At 40.6% G+C, this 18623-nt stretch overlaps 3 protein-coding genes across 4 annotated transcripts; all 3 read left to right on the top strand.

Moving 5' to 3' along the window:
* Positions 1–978: 978 nt before the first annotated feature.
* Positions 979–3762, top strand: LOC112293948 (uncharacterized). Of its 2 annotated transcripts, none has more exons than XM_024543968.3 (5): positions 979–1465; positions 1653–1904; positions 2175–2273; positions 2537–2848; positions 3065–3762. In XM_024543968.3, the coding sequence occupies exons 1-5, from the start codon at positions 1097–1099 to the stop codon at positions 3470–3472; spliced, it is 1440 nt and encodes a 479-aa protein (XP_024399736.1). In that variant the 5' UTR covers positions 979–1096; the 3' UTR covers positions 3473–3762. The 2 variants fall into 2 exon arrangements, with proteins under 2 accessions (XP_024399736.1, XP_024399738.1); XM_024543970.3 differs by having other exon boundaries at positions 3022–3762.
* Positions 3763–4597: 835 nt separating this feature from the next.
* On the top strand, positions 4598–8578 carry LOC112292995 (peptidyl-prolyl cis-trans isomerase FKBP19, chloroplastic). The gene is made up of 10 exons (XM_024542023.3): positions 4598–4841; positions 5546–5648; positions 5912–6049; positions 6421–6506; positions 6694–6744; positions 6951–7031; positions 7330–7374; positions 7635–7690; positions 7874–7949; positions 8099–8578. The coding sequence occupies exons 1-10, from the start codon at positions 4764–4766 to the stop codon at positions 8189–8191; spliced, it is 807 nt and encodes a 268-aa protein (XP_024397791.1). The 5' UTR covers positions 4598–4763; the 3' UTR covers positions 8192–8578.
* A 4545-nt stretch (positions 8579–13123) lies between these two features.
* LOC112293833 (ammonium transporter 3 member 2) lies at positions 13124–16707 on the top strand. The gene is made up of 3 exons (XM_024543739.3): positions 13124–14826; positions 14964–15249; positions 15435–16707. Exons 1-3 carry the CDS (start codon positions 14176–14178, stop codon positions 15980–15982), a joined length of 1485 nt encoding a protein of 494 aa, XP_024399507.1. The 5' UTR covers positions 13124–14175; the 3' UTR covers positions 15983–16707.
* Positions 16708–18623: the final 1916 nt, after the last annotated feature.

Below are 18623 nucleotides of genomic sequence, written 5' to 3'. Positions count from 1 at the left end.
ATGTTGTCACATAGCTCCTAGGTAGGTAATATATATAGAGGCAAGACTATAGCCTTCTTCACTCTTGTCAACTCCTTTCTTGCTTCTAGTCTAGTTTCAAGGGTCTTTAGTTTTCTTATCTTTTGGCAATAGCCACTCCATTTTTTTTCTTAATATACATATTTAGTTATTTCTATTTTGTCATCTTTCTTTGAGAAAAGTCTCACTTGTTTATTTGTTTTTATCAAGTTCTTGTCCTTGACACCTATAAACATGTTTAAAGGTGAAAATGCATCTATGAAGCTTTTAGAAAGTTATTTTTATAAGATATTATCAAATTAATCTATTTTTATCTACTTCTATCTATTCATATTACCTAGATAACTATTTGAGTAAATTTGTCTATAATAGTGCTTTCATTTGTGATAATATCAAGGTTCATGTTTATATTAGTTTAATACAATAATTTATTTGAAGTAAAAATCAGAGTTCTTGTAAAAGAATCAACATGATAAAAAAAAAAAAAAAAAAAAAAAAAATCTTCTCAATTTTCTTTATATAAGAATATATGTCACATGAAAAGACCTTCTATCCTAAACTTATTAGGATGACATTGTATGAATAAGAAAGTTTAAAAGAGAATTTATCTCCAAAAAGTACTCATAATTTAATCCTTATTTAGGAAATTAGAGCCACTCTAATGTCTCTTAGTCCAATATTTTTGATAGTTTGAATTAAAGCAAGCATTGGCAACATGAAACTCCTTTACTGGTCAGCTGTAAAATTTTGGAGGCATCAAGGAAGAAGCAATGGATTCAAAAAGCAAAAGGCAACTTCAAGATGAGAAAAGGATCAAGAATATGGGAAATGTTGTTGGCACATCTTTCATTCATCCAGCAATACTCCATTTTCGTACATATCTTTCATCCATATCTCCCCCTTCTCCGTGCACAACTGTTAGACGACGTTGGCCAGACTCTGGAGCGTGTATTCCATTTTCACCAATTTGAAGCTTGGAATTGGAATTAGGGTTTGATGCTCGACAGGGATTGTAACCAATTTTGTGAGTGGCGTGAAGGACCCCCTGAATGCTTGCAGCGCACTGGAGATTTCGCAGATGGCTGCGTTTCACAGTTCAAGGTTACAGCCTCTCTCCGTCTCAAAGTCGCCAGTCTTTTGGAGTCGCAATTCGATTACTCTCGGGCCCGTGGTTGCGCGTCAGGATGCGTTTAGGGTGCTGCAGAAGGGCCTAGGAGCATCATGTGTTTATGTTTCACGGAGAGTGGCTGCGAGTAGTGATGGTTGTTGTAGTGGTAATACGATGAGGGAGGAAGTGGAGGAGGTTGTGGAGAAGGAGCAGGTGTACAGGAATGAGCTGCGTGCAGGGGAGAGGGCTCCTCTCGTCGTGGTGTCATTTTACAAGTTTGCTCATCTGCCGGATTACGAGGAGAAGCTAGCTCCATTGAAGGAGCTGTGCGAGACTCATGTAAGTTGTTTCGACATTTTGGCGGATTCCTTGTCTCTGGATTCAACGTGTTTAGTCATGGAACTATTGTGACCCTCTCCAACGATCCCTATGGTTTTGAGCCCTCTGAACGCGTCAGTAGTGGCAGCAGGGTAGCTGGTTTTTCATGCCAGCGGTGAGGCGCGGCTGATGGCCTAATGGTTTGCAGTTTGTGTCAGGAGGTATAATGTTGGCTGCTGAGGGAATAAATGGGAGTATTTCTGGAACACGGGAGGCAGTGGAGATAGTGATGTCTGCTATCCAGAGTGACGAGCGCTTGACTAATCTTCTACGAACTGAGGCTCCTGCAGGAGTGGATGATGATAAAATTCACAATGGTCACAGCCCCAAGTCTCCTCTTGGAGCAGGCGAAAATTCTCCAGCCAGATGGGATCACGTGCGTGTAAAGCTGAAAAAAGAGGTTCGCCCAAACATCACACATCTTGTTGTTGAATGCCGAGCATTTGACTTCACTTCACACGAAAATAAGTTAATCTTCGTATCTCGGCAAACTTGAATGTGATTATCTTGCAGACATGAAAGGCTGCCCTGATATTTACAGTGCACCAAATTAGTTCCTCAACTGCGACTTTTGTGGATGGAATCTTGTGTAGTTGTTTTACATTTGTTGTCTTTTGATGTTGGAATCTCGCACTCATTGATTTCTTAGATCCTATTTGTCGAATTGCAGTTGGTGTCGATGGGTGTGTCGGGACTGGATCCCGCGGACAAAGCGGGAGAATACGTGAACCCCAAGGACTGGAACAAACTCATAAGCGACCCTGACACAGTATGCAATGTGTTGTGAAATTCAGTATTGTAGAAGAGAAGGGACGTATGAATTATCATAAAGTATATAAAAATCTCTGCTGAACGCGCATGAGTTATCTCTGCAGTCACTACCACCTGTGAGACCAATTGTAGAAATGTGAGCAAGGAGGTCGACACGTAGTGTTTATTTCCCTCGGTTTCTTCGCATTAACCATATCATGTTTAACTTGAATCTAGAACACAGTACAAAAGTCTCATAATACATCTGAACTCCACTTCCAGGTAGTTGTTGATGTCAGAAACGACTACGAGTACCGTGTCGGGAGGTTCAAGCGAGCACTTGATCCACAACTAGATTCTTTCAGGGATTTCCCTGCGTGGGTCGAGAAAAATCTCGCAAATGGTGCTCAACCTTACATTTCAAGGGGACCTGACAGAGATGAGAACACACGCACGCGAGATGAAGAAAATGCCCTGACTTCTTGCGAAATGCTACCAAATCTTGAAAGTCCGCGGCGAATTGCTATGTACTGCACAGGCGGCATTCGGTGTGAGAAGGCAACTTCATATCTGCTGAACCAGGGATTTGATGAGGTACGCACACTACACAAATTACCACGCCCATCAGCGGAATATACGAACCTTTCAAAACATTGCCGAAGACCTCTGAAAGAATACTTCTACAAACTATTGTTGCTCCTTGGATGGGTTACATGGGACTGATTATATTCTTCTGCAAGCTAACAGAAACAACATGATTTCTCTAGGGATTGAGCATCAATATGTGGGTTTCATTCATCGTCTCTGTAGGTGTATCAATTGGAAGGCGGTATCCTCAAATATCTCGAAGAGATACCTGCATCTGAGAGCCTCTGGAAGGGTGAGTGCTTTGTATTTGACAAACGAGTGGCTGTGGGACATGGACTGAAGCAAGGATCTTATAGATTATGCTATTCCTGCAAGAAGCCTGTTAACTCAGTAGACATGGAGTCTCCACTTTGGGAAGAAGGCGTTACGTGCCCCTACTGTTATCATCACAAGTCTGAAGCTGACAAAAGTAAGGCTAGAAATCGACATCAACAATTCTTACATTGGGGAGCAATTGGTGGTCCAGACAGGGGGCGAAAAAAGCATGTCGTGAAAAACAGTCACCTTAGAGATGAAAAGTATCCTGAAAGGCCATATTACTTCACCCTCAAATCAACTCAAGGAAGATGACCTAAATATCACTTGCAAAATAGATAGGGTATGGTTGCAAGTTATGAATTGATTTTTCAGGGTGGCATTAGCAGTGAAAGTAACTCCAAAGCTTCTTTATACGTATTTCTTGGATTAAAGACGACTGTCCTGTGAGTGTCTGAAGTGTAGTTGAACAATCTGCTGAACAATATGCACATATAGCAACTTTCAAAGTTAATGTTCTTCTGCAGTACCTGCAAAGGGAATATTAGGGGGAGGTTCTGAGCACGAAATCAAAAAGATGAATGGGAATTTTAAGTTGAATTGGAGATGTGATTATGAATTACACGTGGACATACAACTTTTCTTGCTCATCAACCAACTATTTAGGTTCACTAATTGGCATGTCCCAGTTTCTACAAAATCTATGTGATTTGATCAAAGGTTGATTTTTCTGAAAATTTGTTTTTGCTCGTTTCTGGTGTAGGTTTAGTGCTTGGGATCATTTTATACTTCATTTACATTCATGTCTACGAGGGTAAAGATGAAGGATATTAGTGGAATCTGACACTTTCGTTCACAAAGCAATGACATTGTTTGAAACCAATCTTTCATAATAAGTGAGTTATGAAAGTACTTGTAAATGACCATGAAGCTTAGTATGCTTTGTTTCCCATAGTGATGCTAATACATGTTGCTGTGCGACCACACATAGTTTAAAGGAAATTACAAATGACACATAAATAATGTGGTCCTCACACATGGAAGCTGCACATGTTAGAAAGTTGTGCACCTATAAACAATTCGGTTCAATACAATTTTTTGATTCCCCAATAATATTCAAAAGCTTTAGCAGAATTCCAATTGAACCATCTATTGTATTCAGTCCATTGTAGGAGTATGAAAGTAAGAACTTAATGCTGCAACTTGTTTTGACATAACCATTTAAATAAAAATAAATAAAAATAAAAACTCAAGTTTCCCATATATTACTTTACGAGAAGGCTGGGTGGTATTCTATCTTCCAAGAGGTTTCAGAGCGAGGTGGGTGAGCTTGGGAGCGTGAGACTTGGCACGGAGGGAACGGAACGAGAACGGGGTGGGAACTTCGTCGTCTTCGTTATCCAGTCTGTGGCCCTCACAGCGTCGCTCGCAGACTTCTTCGCCATCGTCGCAGGCCTCAGAGCACCAGATTCCGCCATAGCCACCACCTTCCTTCATCGTCACGGATCAGTCATTGAGTCAGTCAGTCAGCGAGGAAGCAACTAACTAAGCAAGTAAGCCCAAAGACGAGAGGGACTACTGAAGCGAAGGAAGGGCAGTGGTGGCCATGGCCGCGATATCGTCGCTTCACTCTCTCCCATGCGCGCGTACTCCATCGCTCGCCGCCTACTCATCGTCACGTCAGGTGTGTGTGTGTGTGTGTGCTTGCTTGCTCAATTCAGTAATGGCCAGTTTGATTTTCTGTGTTCATGATCCTGCTGCTTGTTTTCTTTTCTTTTCTTTTCTTTGTTTTTTCTTCTTCTAATAAGGCCTTTTGGCGCATGTCTCCATCTCCCGTAGAGCCGAATTATGACAATTTGGATTCTCTACCATTCGCTTGCTTATGCGAATGAAAATTCGTGTATTGTAAATGGATTTCGTTGCTTGTTTTTGTCCAGTAGCTTCATGCCAGGGAGTGCTTCGATTCTCAATCCTCGAGTTCCAATCAATCTAACTCGAGTTCACACTGGATTCTAATTATGAGCTTTCCGGCTCGATTTAGATGAGCAGGATACAATTTATGAGTGAAACTTGTAATTTTTTGATTGCTGTCAAGCAGGCAGTTTATGTTGATTTACTAAAATGATGATGGATTATAACTCTCGCATCGGACATGTCAATCTCTAATCAATTTTGAATAGCATTTCTAGAATGGTCAAAAATCGAACAGCAGCATCACGACATTTACAACTTTGGCGAAATCAAAGTGCAGTTAGTTCACGACTTTGAGTATTCAATGGAAGTTGAATCGGTCTTTGCAAAATTCAAGGTTGTTTTTTGAATTGCATGTCTTCAGCAATTTTTTAATAAGAATAATACATGATATTTTCGTGGTTGAGTTTTTGGCAGACATGGCATCTGTCTCCTGGACAACCATTCATAAAAAAGCAAAGAAAAGGAGAAATGTTCATTAGAGCCAGTGCAATAAATGAGGACTCTTCTAGAACATCAGGTAACCTCGGTGTCCTCGAATCAGTGAAGTCAGTTTATTTAACGAACTAGTTCATTTGACGCTGACTTTGGAATACTGTTGAGCATGGAAGCCCGTTTACTTTTTCATTCTCACTTGGATGCTAGCAGTTTTCCATGTCTGCGTATCGCTGCTTTAATTAATGTAATATTTACCAGTGTGTGTAGAAACGTAAACTATTTAGGTCTCATATAGCTGTGTAGTAATTTTCATATCAGATCCTGAATTGTGTAGTTATGGTGCAGACGAGACCCTGGAGCCTGCGAGTTGGTCTAAAACATCACGTCGACAGATAGTATCGTTTCCAGCAGCCAGCATCTGCGCCTACCTCTTCTCAACGTTGGCATACGAAAGGAAGGCTGTGGGATCAGATTACGCCGACAGTATGTAATTACACGGATACTTTCTCATCGCTTTGGATATCTGCTCCTTAAGCTTCATGCCTTGCTCCATTTTGAGATTTACGTTTGTGCTTGTTTCAATATATATATATATATATATATATATATCATGTTTCCTATATAATTGGTGCTGTAAGATAAAGATTAATTGCTAGTCTGAAATCTACGTAATCATGGTTTTGTTATTCTCAATTTGAGATGATAGAGTAAAAGTATTACAATGTTCAATTTTTCTTGTGAGTCCGGTTCAACACATTTGAATATTCAAGAGCGTTATGGTCAAGGTTATGGAAGGAAAACATATCAATAGTGCATTAGGATGTCGTATCAAGAATTTTTTTCATAATTTGCAGTGCCAGCTTTACGGGGAAAGGATTACGGAAAAACGAAAATGAAGTATCCTGACTACATAGAAACTGAATCCGGTCTGCAGTACAAGGTACATTACTTTTTTTTTTCAGTATTTCACTTCAGGACAGTGGCTCATAGGTGTTCAAATTACCTTTGTGCTTCTGACTGTTGGAAATCCTTTTTGAGGAAGTCCTTCGTTGCTTTTAAACCAATACCCTGATGGCAGCGAGATGAAATCAATACCACCTTCTCTAATTGTTTGCGTTGATTTTCAGGACCTACGAATAGGAACTGGTTCAGCTCCGAACGTTGGGAATCTGGTGGTGGTAAGTCAGAAGGATATCTTAGTATTATTATTTTTGTAATTTTCTTTTGTTGCTTTTGATTTCGGGTTCTTTAGAGCTTTCTTTACTTAGAGAGGAGTTGTTTTGATTTTGTAGCTCATGTTTGTGTCTTGAATATATTCTCAAGTCTCTTGAAATATTTGAAAAGAATTACTGCAATGAGAATTATTTTGTGGACTGGTGCGCAGGTGGACTGGGATGGTTACACCATCGGGTACTACGGTCGAATCTTTGAGGCTCGAAACAAAGCAAAAGGTGGTTCCTTTGAGGTATCAAACTTTTAAATTTAAGAAATTTTAGTGAAAGAAACAATAATGCATTTGGCTTTCAGTAGAGCATTTTTTGCAGTAAATATGTAGAGGAATAGTGCGTGGTGAATATAAACCGTAAAATTTTCTAGCGTGACATCTCTTCTCATCAGATACATTCAGACACCCACACCATTCACTGCTCTATACACTCCGGTTTGATCTGAAGCATGTGCAAGTCAAATGAATATTTTTGTAGTTTAGCTACCAACCTCTAGTCATCTTTTAAAGCACAGTTGGTTTCTGCTGGGATGTGTAGGGGGATGAGAAGAATTTTTTTAGATTCAAATTGGGAAATTCGGAGGTGAGGTTCTCAACTGATCCTTGTCATTTAAAGCCAATTTCTCAGAAAAAGACGGTAGTAATAGTTTAGTACAATGGATGTAGATTTGTGATTATCACTTTTATATAGAGTCTTTAAACATTGTGAATGGGACTCAGTTTTTGAGCGTGATAAAAATATTGGGGGAGTATTTTTGTGTTACAGTTGATCTCTAGCACATTTCTCACATGTAAGAACACATTTGCGTGCAATAAATCTGAAGTTGCAAGTTTCTTGTGTAGGTCATACCTGCTTTTGACGAGGCCGTCGCAACAATGAAAGTTGGTGGCATACGCAGGTACAGATAGATCTTACAGTTTAATACTCATCTGGTTCTTCTAAGCTTCCTATGTTCTTTCTGGAAGAAGACATGCAGATTCTTATAGATGCATATCAACATAGTGTTTATCCTGTCATTACTTTATTTCTCAAATGTGATTTTCTTCTTTTGCCTGATTTTCCAAACCGACCCGGACCGCAGGTTAATTGTGCCTCCTGAGCTTGGTTATCCCAACAATGATTACAACCAGAAAGGTCCTCGCCCAACCACATTCTCGGTGAGCTTCTGTTACTTCCGCCATTATTTTTTTTTAATTAATTTATTTATATCTTTTATAAACCAGTATTTCCAGATTATATTTATGTAAGCTTTTCTATATTGCTTGCACCCGACTTTGAGAACTGTTTGCTGCTTGTACCTATGCAGGGTCAGAGAGCCTTGGACTTCGTATTGCGCAATCAGGGACTGATTGACAAAACTTTGCTATTCGACATCGAGCTGATTAAAGTGGTTAACTGAGACTGGAGACACCCATCCAGATACACTTGCTTCCAAGGCAATGAGTGTACTTCCTTACCGTCCCTGCAAAAGCGATGCGGGTTCCATGAATAGTCAATGCAGAACTGTGGTGTGATGGGCTCTTCGTCTTCTGCAATCTGGCCAGAACATGGAGAATGAAGTCATTAGTTTTCACTCTATAAACTCAACCCACAAGGCTATGGAAGCAACACAACATGGAGAGAACCACTTCCATGTTGTCACAAACTTCTCCTGGGACCCTCCTTTCTGTACCCAATGGAGGAATCCTTGCACCTCCCTCAACCTCGAATTTTGTATGGCGCAATAGCTTCTATCCATTTCTCCACTTCCACCATCATTTTTTTAATATATATTTTCCTAACAATATTTAATGGCTTCTTAAAGTTGAGAAAACAAATTTGCTTTTGATCTACAAACCATGATGCATTCCCCGTGATCCATGACTCATGTTCTATGTGGCAAGTAATGAGAGGCTTGATGGGGTACGTTCAGGGCCTGGCTTTAAGGAGTCCCAATTGCTTTATTGATGACAATAGTGAATTCTATATTTTTATTGATATCAAGTTGGTGGTGAAATGTGGCTCTAAATTTGTTGTAGCTTATGACGTGTTTCAAAAACTATGCAACAGTATATTAACAATAATAAATTCAAGTACGCTTTTATGTTTTTTGTTTCAAAATTTGTGGTCAAAATATTACACATAAAAATATGTTTATGGGTTTATAAAAATTCTTACATATTTGTATTGTGTACGGTTGAACACATTTATGTTTGTTTGTTTTTTGTTTTCAGTTCATTTGTTTTATTGTCTTTATTAAATTTTTCTTTAAATCTCAAACTGTTGGGTTTTCAAAAGTCATAAAATCAATCAATGAAAGTAAAAACAATTTTTTTCATATTGGTTTGATTTTGATACAACACAAATGATGTACGTAATGAACCAAAATCATGTTAATGTAATATTTCTACCTGGACTAAAATTTAATACAAGGCTGGTATTATTGTTGTAATTCATTTAACTGATAGTTGTATAAATAATGTTTATTTAAAAAAAAAAAAAAATCAAATCAATTTCAGAATATTCACCTCGTAATAAAGATAGATATCAAGTTATATATATATATATATATATATAAAGCTTGGGTATAAGCCAAAGAGACAAAAAACCTTCTCATTGGCCAAACATGGGAATGAAGGAACATGAAAACCATGAAACATGAGTGGATGACAGTGCCAGAGATTGCATTGCCCAACGACATGGATTTTTGCTAGTATATGTATATATAAACATATACACATGTAATAAAAATATAAAGATAAATAATTTAAACATATTATGTAAATGGATAGATTTAATAATTTGATTTTGATACAAACTTGATTTGACTATATAAAATAGACTAATATGTAAACAATAATTTTGATAGGAGTGTAGAAATTAGAAAAACAGATTGATTTACAAACTTTTGAGTCATAAAATTTAATTATTATAAAATAAAATCAGGAATTTTTTTATAATAGATTATTACTTTTAAAAAAAAAATATCAAATAGTTAAAATTAAAAGGTCCATCTAATATGGAGAGAGATTAAAAAATAAAATAATAAAAAAAAAAAAAAACAAAAAAAAAAAAGATCAAAGATCTTTAATTTGCATAAAGTTTTTGAAACTATTATAGATGTTTAAAAAAAAGACTACATATATGATATTTATATTAATAATAATACATTAATAATTATTAAAAAATTGAGAATATGAAAAATTAATTTTTGGTTACATTAAAATATACTATTTTTAGGGGAATGTTAAATAAACCCATACTTTTAGTAAATAGATCCATTCTTGATGAAGAATATGGTAATCATGATGAATATGTTTGATTTTTATTGGTTGCAGGTCTAATAGTGGGAAAATAATCTAAAGTTCATTATTTTTTTTCATAATGGTTAGGATGGGTGAATCAATTTAGTAAAAACTTGGGTCTATTTAACATTCCCTTATTATTAATGTACCAATATTCTATTCAAATTAGTAATAACTTATCAAACTATACATACAAAATAATTATAATTTTTTTTATGAATTCAAAAAAAACCTATTTTTATTGTTAATATTTTGATATTCATGCACAATTTTTTCAAAATATGATATTTTTTTAAATAAAATATAAAAAATACATAGATCATAGATATTATTTTTAATTGATAGTGTATTTAATTAATAGTGGTCTGAAAAAAAAATTAAAAATAAAAAACAAAAACAAAAAAAGGGCTACATTTCATCCTTGGTGAATACACAATACAAAATTACAAGCAGAATTTTCATAAACCAACAAAAAATATTAAAATACAAATAAACAAATAAATCTCACATATAATCATCCAATACAAAGGTTGTTACAATTTGTGGTAATGTGGCTTTTCATCAATGTGTTAAGGGTAACATCTTCCTATACAGTGAAAGATAAAACACCTAGATACTAAAGTTGTTCCCCAAGCCAACTTATACTCCAATAACCATCATCGCCGTGTGGTAATCAAATGGGTTTAAGGTTCATTAAGGCTGGAGGGCAGAGATCAGCTTCTTCTTTTTTCCATAATTGTAGCATAATCAAAACATAAACATCACATCAAAGTGTGGCTTCGTCAAGCAAGCAAATATGCTAGTTTGTTTTTCTGGACAGGGGACCACCAGGTGACAACACATCTTTGCTCTGTTAATGTTATGCAAATGTGGGGTCACTCACTGTGTGCTTGCAGAATCATAACCGATCGACAAACTGATAAATCAATCAACCAAAAGAAATAGAATATGCTGCAGCAGCAGCAGGCAATGTGGTAATACTACTCCAGCAGTGCAGTGCACTGGCAGTGCGTTGTTGCATCACATTTGTGTCTATCGACCGGTGCCGATTTGCTGCGTCGCTTTCAATCATGTGACGCAACGCTTACGCATGCAGAGCGATCGATTCATGGAGCAGCAGATCCTGGGTCGCTGAAAATCTGCGATCCGGAAGCTTGATCTGTCCAGTATTGCCCTGTGAAGTTGCATATTCTGGCAGCCCCACATGGATCCGCCTACAAACTTTAAGAGCAGGTTTGGGGATACTGCGTGGTTTAAGTAAGAAAAACAAAATAACAAAACAAAAACGACGTTTGTGGAGTTGGAACATTGTACAGTATCAACTGTTTGTTTGTTTGTTTGTTTTTTTTTCACTTCTGGGGGCTTGAATACTGATTCCCAGCATGTTTCTAGCGCCAATTGCAAACGTCGTCATCTCTTTGAACAGCCCCGGAGGATGTGCCTCGTGGATTGATGTCGAAAATCTGACACCGTTCAATGGTGGGCTGGTCATCCGGTCTCCACAGGGATCCACAGTGTTAACTGCTTTTTCATCGATTTCAGGCCCATCCGGTCTTTTACGATCCGAATGTTTGAAGCTGCGGAATTGTTACCATCTGTATCTATTTTGTTATATAAAGAGAGATACGGAAGTGACTTTATATGGGCCGCGATGTAGATCCAAATTTTTAATGTCTGGAACCTACGACGATATGTTTTAGAGGTCCGGTCCAAACACTCACTGTAAGAACAAATCAATGGAACGGATATCATCACATCATCACTTAAGTTCAGTCTCAAATGCGACAAACAAAACTTATAGGTTACCAAAGCTAATTGTTTCGGTTTCCCTGTGGATCTAGTAAAAGCAAGGGTGGTTCCAAGAGTAAAACCAAGCATTGAACCATGTGGTATCATCATCAATCATCAGCACTGAAAGGGTTTATTTGCAGTCTCCATGTCGGCCATCTCAGAGCCTCATTGCGATGTTCTTCACAAGTGAAGGAAAAAACCAAATTGAGCTGAAGTAATGAGCTGTTGAACCAGTCAAGCCCCCAGTCAAGGACCAGGTTGCGAACTTACCAATATGAGTAAATCCATCCAGGCAAATTCGTGGGAGCAATTTGCGAAGGAAGGAAGCTAGGAGCGCAAAATCCCCCCGCTTACTCTCCGTTTCAGTTACCAGGCATCTTCTTCCATCGAGACCCACGGATTTAAATAACAGCCAAAAGCAGCACCAAAGCACTGTATCTCAGGACCCGTCAAGCGTCGAAGAACGTCGTCACGCGGCGGCTCGAGTTGTCTCTGGCCGACAGGCGCTGCTTTGCGCCGTCGATGCATACCCTTGAACCCATCGTAACCGTCAGGTGAAGACGCCAAGCCTCCTCGAACACTCCGGAAGTCGCCCCGCTACAAGAACAATATGCTCTCGATGCTCACTTGGTGACCGTCGATCGGGAGATTCCAGCACATTTTCCCGTCGACGGAAGTGCATGTGGCGACCGGTTTACTTACCAAATAATTTTTCATTTGAAGTTACAGATAAGGGGCTGGCCCATTAGAAGCGGAGGAAGATTTTTGCTCCTCCAGCAAGTTTTGCTGGCCATACTTTTTCCAGGCCCTAGCATTGCATTGAAAACTTTCTAATTCTGAAATTACTCGCGAAGCTTTGGTTAAAGGTCATGGGACTGCATCGTGCAACCCAGTTCGACCAGATTGCTCGAGGACTCTACCGTCGGACCCAGATAGAGGTGGCAGGTCTCGTCGAGGAGCACAAGATTTCATGAATCCAAAGATCGTGGAGGCATCCTAGTTTTGCCGGTTTTATAAATTGCCGCGTCGAGGACATTCCCCTACGATGGATGGATCGGTTATTTTTCGTTTCCACCAAAGAAAATGATGAGGCTCTATTTTTACAATGCGGATTATGTGCGTGGTTCAGGAGGAGGGTGGGTCTTGCTCTCATTTCCCTAACAGGAAATTAGGAAAGGAGCTCGACTGTGCTGCTGTCTTGGCATCTTGCTATGTGGCCAGCCAGCCAGCTTCGGCACCGCGGTGGCAAGTCAGTCTTGTGGAGGTGTGATTCATCCAGCGTCGGAAAAAATGAATATCGAGTTACCAAGTGGGCTGTTTTAGATGGTACCGCAATTAAGTGTGTGTGCAGACACGATGCCCACCCGCCACATCCACCGGGGGCTCCTCTTCTTCTACAGGAATTCGAGGCTGTCTTCTTCTACTAGTAAATTGTAGAAACAAAGATGATAATATCATGATTTGGAATCCCGTCTCATCAGGTGGATCTCACTCTGCAAGCAAATTACGTGGAAGAATATCTGAATAGGTTTCCCTGCTAGTTTAAAGATTCCACATGAGCAATCATTCCTGCAAAATTCTAGTCAATCTGCGCTCCCCCTGGGCAGGAAAGCACTAAGTTATTGGAGGTAACTCTAGATGTGCGGGAAGATTTGGCAAATTCACAGCAACCGGACTACAGGAACTGTTCAATGGGTCCAAGGGCACTGCACAACGCTATCTTTCAGGATGCCGGGGATAGTTGGCGCGGGCAAATGGAGCCGTTAAACGTGTCAGATTAGTAGATGTAATTAGTACTGTGCACACACTCCCGTATGCGAAAGAGGTTTAGCTGGTTTCAACGTGAAAGCCCTAGCGTGTGTGCCCGCTTCGACTTATTATAAGGAGCGCCTCATATCAAGACCGTTCCCTGCTGTGGAACAAATGTACTGCGCCAGAGTGGAGGACAGTTGCAGAGTGTTCACTGTCAGGCTGGCCTCGAAGCTACTCCGTTCCCATCGGCGCTCTCCACAGGAATAGGTGTCTAGGTAAACATTTTTTGTGTGTCGGTCGCCTGCTCGTGTGGAAGGGAGTTCGGTACATACTCAGCGTCGTAATCGACACATGAGAGCGACCGAGATGCAGCTTTTGTCTGAACTAGGGGGGCATGCCCAACTAGTCACGAATCTAGACATTACAATGTGAGGGTCTGAGCTTGTTTGGGCAGCTTGCTTGGAGTATTGAGGAGATGTAAAATGCGGGGAGGTTTGATAGGGATGTGAATCTGTGATTGCGTAAGATCGTTCCCAGTTGCAGAGAATTTGGAAACATGGCGACTCCCGTGGTACAGTCGGCGTACAACCAGACGGGCGGAGTTTCGCCTGATTGGTTGAACAAGGGCGACAACGCATGGCAACTGACGGCGTCGACACTGGTGGGGCTGCAATCCATGCCCGGCTTGGTGATCCTCTACGGGAGCATCGTGAAAAAGAAGTGGGCAGTGAACTCGGCCTTCATGGCGCTATACGCGTTCGCTGCGACGCTTCTGTGTTGGGTGACATGGGCTTACAAGATGTCTTTCGGCGAGCAGCTGCTGCCCATCTGGGGAAAGGCGGGCACAACACTGGGCTACACCTTCATGCTCGACCAAGCACGTCTGCCGTCCACGATCCACTACTACAAGAATAATACAATTGAGATGCCTGCTTCGGAGGGGTTTTATGGCATGGCTGACATGGTGCTGTACCAGTTCTTCTTCGCTGCGATCACGCTCGTTCTGCTTGCGGGCTCAGTGCTTGGGCGGATGAGCTTCCGCGCTTGGATGCTGTTTTGCCCCTTGTGGCTGACGTTTTCTTACACTGTGGGGGCGTTCAGTGTGTGGGGTGGGGGCTTTCTGTGGCAGTGGGGGGTGATCGACTACGCAGGGGGTTATGTCATCCATGTCTCCTCTGGCGTTGCAGGCTTCGTTGCAGCGTATTGGGTATGTTGTCACTTACGGAGGTCTGTGCTTCTTGCTAGTTTGTCTGTAGAGATGTTCTTGTAATGTTTGAGCCGAAGGAATCCGGGGTTTCTAAGGCTATAAATTGATTTTGTCGTTGTGATTCTGTGTCGTTGCAGGTAGGGCCGCGGCTGGCGAAGGATCGTGAACGATTTCCACCGAATAACGTGCTTCTCATGCTTACGGGCGCCGGGCTACTCTGGATGGGATGGTCAGGTTTCAACGGGGGTGCGCCGTTCAGCGCCAATCTAATCTCAGGCTTGGCCGTGCTCAACACGCACATCTGCGCCGCGACCAGCCTCTTGACGTGGACTACCCTGGACGTCATCGTCTTCGGGAAGCCATCAGTCATCGGCGCTGTGCAAGGCATGATGACGGGGCTTGTGATGATTACCCCCGCTGCTGGTAAGGTCCAGAGGGAGACATTTTCCATCTCATTGTGGGGACCTTAATATTTATGCATTTTCCGAACCAAACAGATCGAATGGGGTAGTTCTGCTGCACAACTTAATAATGTGATGCTGCTTGAATTTGGATTCTGCGGGAATCTGTCCCGTGTGTTGAGAGGTGTGTGTAAATTGTCGGTGCAGGTTTTGTCCCTGGGTGGGCGGCGCTTGTGATGGGAATTCTGGCAGGAAGCATTCCATGGTGGACGATGATGTGTCTGCACAAGCGCTGGTCGCTGCTGCAGAGGGTGGACGACACGCTTGGGGTTTTCCACACACATGCTGTGGCGGGATGCTTAGGCGGGCTATGCGTGGGACTATTTGCAGAGCCCCGTCTGTGCGAGTACATGAATCACGCGGTGACCAATTCCAACGGGCTGTTCTATGGCGGTGATGGCGGGATGCAAGTGCTAAAGCAGGTCGTTGGCGCGGCATTCATCATAGGCTGGAATATCGTGGTGACCACCTTGATTATGTTTGCCATCCGCTTCGTCATGCCCCTGCGCATGTCGGAGGAGCACTTGCTTGTAGGCGACGACGCCGAGCACGGCGAAGAAGCCTATGCGCTCTGGGGCGACGGTGAGAAATTCGACGTCACTCGACACATCCACAGTGATCTCGAAATGGAGCAGAGTCGCTTTGGTGTTCGACAGTCTCAGACGTTTGCTCCCAACACCATACTGCATATCTAAGGATTACTCGCGTCCACAGCGAGCGGTATCATTTCGGGCTGCAAAATCTCCGCCATACCTCTTCATCACATCATAGCATCATCTCTCGCTGTTGGGTGTAACTCATAATTCTGTCATAGCCTCATGACCAGCAAACTATTGATGGACCTCTGAACTTAAGGGCCAACATAATCATTCCGGTGTGCACGCAGCACAACCTCATCGTCAATGGTGATCGGTAGAAGCATTGGCCATCTATTATTCACCACTTCGTTGATGGCACTGGATTAAGATCGTGCACAACGATTACATCACTAAGCACCACGATCATGAACACTTCGTGGCGCCAAGTGTAATTCTAATTTGTAGATCACGTGTTTCATTAACTTAGATATGTACCCGAAGTGCTCACCGAAACAAGAGCCAGGATTTAGGGTTTAGCGTGGACATTCAACATGTCACAGACTGTAGATAAGCTGGAAATGGTATCCCGCCCATTGGCATCAGCACAGAATTCTAGAGTTCGCAGCGCAATGTCTAGACGATGGTCACCTGACTGATTGGCCACGTTCACGGAGCAGTAAAGCAAGTTACTGTGCGAGTACTTTAGAGCTTGTGAGTTGTAGGCCGCAAGCAAATAGGGTGATGTTCAAGGCTCACTCGGAAACTTTCCAGTGATGTTTAGATCACATTCATGTTACGTGTACAATGTTAACTTTCCTGCAATGAATCCACACTCAAAAGTACCGTAAATGTCGAGAGATAGTTATGGCCTGGAATACGCTCAGCATTTGAAAATCTCTTCATGCTGAGCGTTGCAAACTGATGGAAAACGCTACCTAGGCATCGGCGTCGTTACCAGTCAGGGTTGTGAAGTTTGTGCTATGCAATCCTTGAGAACTCTGTGCCTGCGCAAAAATTTATCTCCATCTCAAAGATGGTGCTCAAGTGTTCTTCGCGCTTGTAGGATGTTCATTTTCAAATTCTACGACTCACCGTCGTGTATCTTTCCGAAATATGTGTTCAGCTTAGAAACACACGTTTAAACTAAAACCGTACTGTATGCGTGGTTGTAATTTCTGCATGATTACTTGACTTCCATGTAACAAAGAGTGTAGATTTGTAGGATAAGAATCTATTCATTAATTCAACATTCAAATATTGAATAATCATGAAATTTAATTTCAACAACTGAATTGTGTTCCTTACAACGAGTTATGAAATCGGATTCTAATAATGCGTTTTGGTCTTGTAACTTTTCTTGTCTTTCTGTTTGAAGAAAATTTTGAGATATTCATCTCTCGCAACCACTGCCATTAAAGACGTCATTTTTGTGCAGCATATTCAACTACTGAATATTGACCATATGAATTGCTTCACTGCTTTCAATCTAAACCTTCGTTTGAGACTCTGTGGAAACGATGCAAATTCAAGATAGAGTGGATGATGGCATCACCGAGTACTTGGGCAACGCCTAGGAACAGCTCAGAAGCAGTAAGAGAAATCAGAGTCGCGACGCGCGGGATCGATGACGCCCAAGAGCTCCAAAGCAGCGTCATGTTGAAATGAAGCCACATCTATAACTCCATCGACGTTTTTCAGTCTAGAATTTGCAGAGAGAGAGAGAGAGCAGTCGAACGATCACATTCTCTGAAACAATCACTGCCTCGTCGAAGCATGGTGAGATCTGTAACTGTAACTGTAACTACACAACATGGACCTGATCCTGATCGATTTGTTCCACCGTAGTCTCTACCACCAGGTCTCAAACTCATCGTGGTGATGCTGAAATATTGGATTTCGTAGCTGAGTGACGGTGTTTCTGAAGCTGGTTGGACTATCACTATCTAAAGCCGACGCAAATCGGAGCATGATGAGTCAGTCAGTTGATGGCGCAATCTTCCATTTGAGAATGCTAGTTTTGGTGCCGAACATGCTTGATTCCTCTAGATCGCAGCAAATCGACCTTGATGATGATGTGTTTGGATCTTCCAAATAAATAGCACCAAATCGATCTAGATGTGTCGAAATGTGTCTAGATGTGTCTTGATTTTCTGAAGAAAAGCAGCAAATGGATGTCGATGTGTTAGGATCTTCTAAACAAAATAGCACCAACCACATCTAGATGTTCCTGGATTTTTATCTAATCATCAAGTTGCATCCTAACATGAAAAAAATTTAAAAACGCCTCAATACTAAATAGTTTCACTTATAAATATTAAAATAATAATAATAATAATAATAATAATAATACTTTTTATAAATAAATATCAACATAAACTTCTAACCAAAATATTAATATATTTTTTAAATTTTTTGTTTATATAAAAATAAGATATACTCAATGTCTTAATAAAGTAAAAACAAAGTACAAAAAGTCATCTTAACTATTACTATCTAAGCAAGTAGAATTAAGAGTAATATGTGATGGGACTACTATTTCTTTGTGCTTAATTATAATTTTTAGTATTATCAAGTCTTATTGTGATACTTTGAGGTTCTAACTAATTAACTTATATATTCTAGAATCAATTAAGTCTTTTTCTATTTATTATTTATTTAATTAAAAAAAACTTACATCATTTTTAGGATATGTATTAAATTTTGTACTTTCTTTTTTTCTAGATATTAGCCTTCTTTAAAAAGAAGATTTATCACATGT

The sequence above is a fragment of the Physcomitrium patens genome, chromosome 16, assembly GCF_059467195.1.
Source record: "Physcomitrium patens ecotype Gransden chromosome 16, ASM5946719v1, whole genome shotgun sequence".
Taxonomy (NCBI): Eukaryota; Viridiplantae; Streptophyta; class Bryopsida; order Funariales; family Funariaceae; genus Physcomitrium; species Physcomitrium patens.
Note: the sequence above shows the minus strand (reverse complement) of the source record. Positions and strands in the feature narration are given on the sequence as shown.

Bases quoted from the DNA above. Each gene is read 5' to 3' on its own strand.
- LOC112293948 (XM_024543968.3), top strand. From the start codon at position 1,097: ATGGCTGCGTTTCACAGTTCAAGGTTACAGCCTCTCTCCGTCTCAAAG. The intron at 1,466-1,652 runs GTAAGTTGTTTC...AATGGTTTGCAG, and splicing joins AGGAGCTGTGCGAGACTCAT to TTTGTGTCAGGAGGTATAAT. The intron at 2,274-2,536 runs GTATGCAATGTG...CTCCACTTCCAG, and splicing joins TCATAAGCGACCCTGACACA to GTAGTTGTTGATGTCAGAAA.
- LOC112292995 (XM_024542023.3), top strand. From the start codon at position 4,764: ATGGCCGCGATATCGTCGCTTCACTCTCTCCCATGCGCGCGTACTCCA. The intron at 6,745-6,950 runs GTAAGTCAGAAG...ACTGGTGCGCAG, and splicing joins ACGTTGGGAATCTGGTGGTG to GTGGACTGGGATGGTTACAC. The intron at 7,950-8,098 runs GTGAGCTTCTGT...GTACCTATGCAG, and splicing joins CTCGCCCAACCACATTCTCG to GGTCAGAGAGCCTTGGACTT.
- LOC112293833 (XM_024543739.3), top strand. From the start codon at position 14,176: ATGGCGACTCCCGTGGTACAGTCGGCGTACAACCAGACGGGCGGAGTT. The intron at 14,827-14,963 runs GTATGTTGTCAC...GTGTCGTTGCAG, and splicing joins GCTTCGTTGCAGCGTATTGG to GTAGGGCCGCGGCTGGCGAA. The intron at 15,250-15,434 runs GTAAGGTCCAGA...TTGTCGGTGCAG, and splicing joins GATGATTACCCCCGCTGCTG to GTTTTGTCCCTGGGTGGGCG.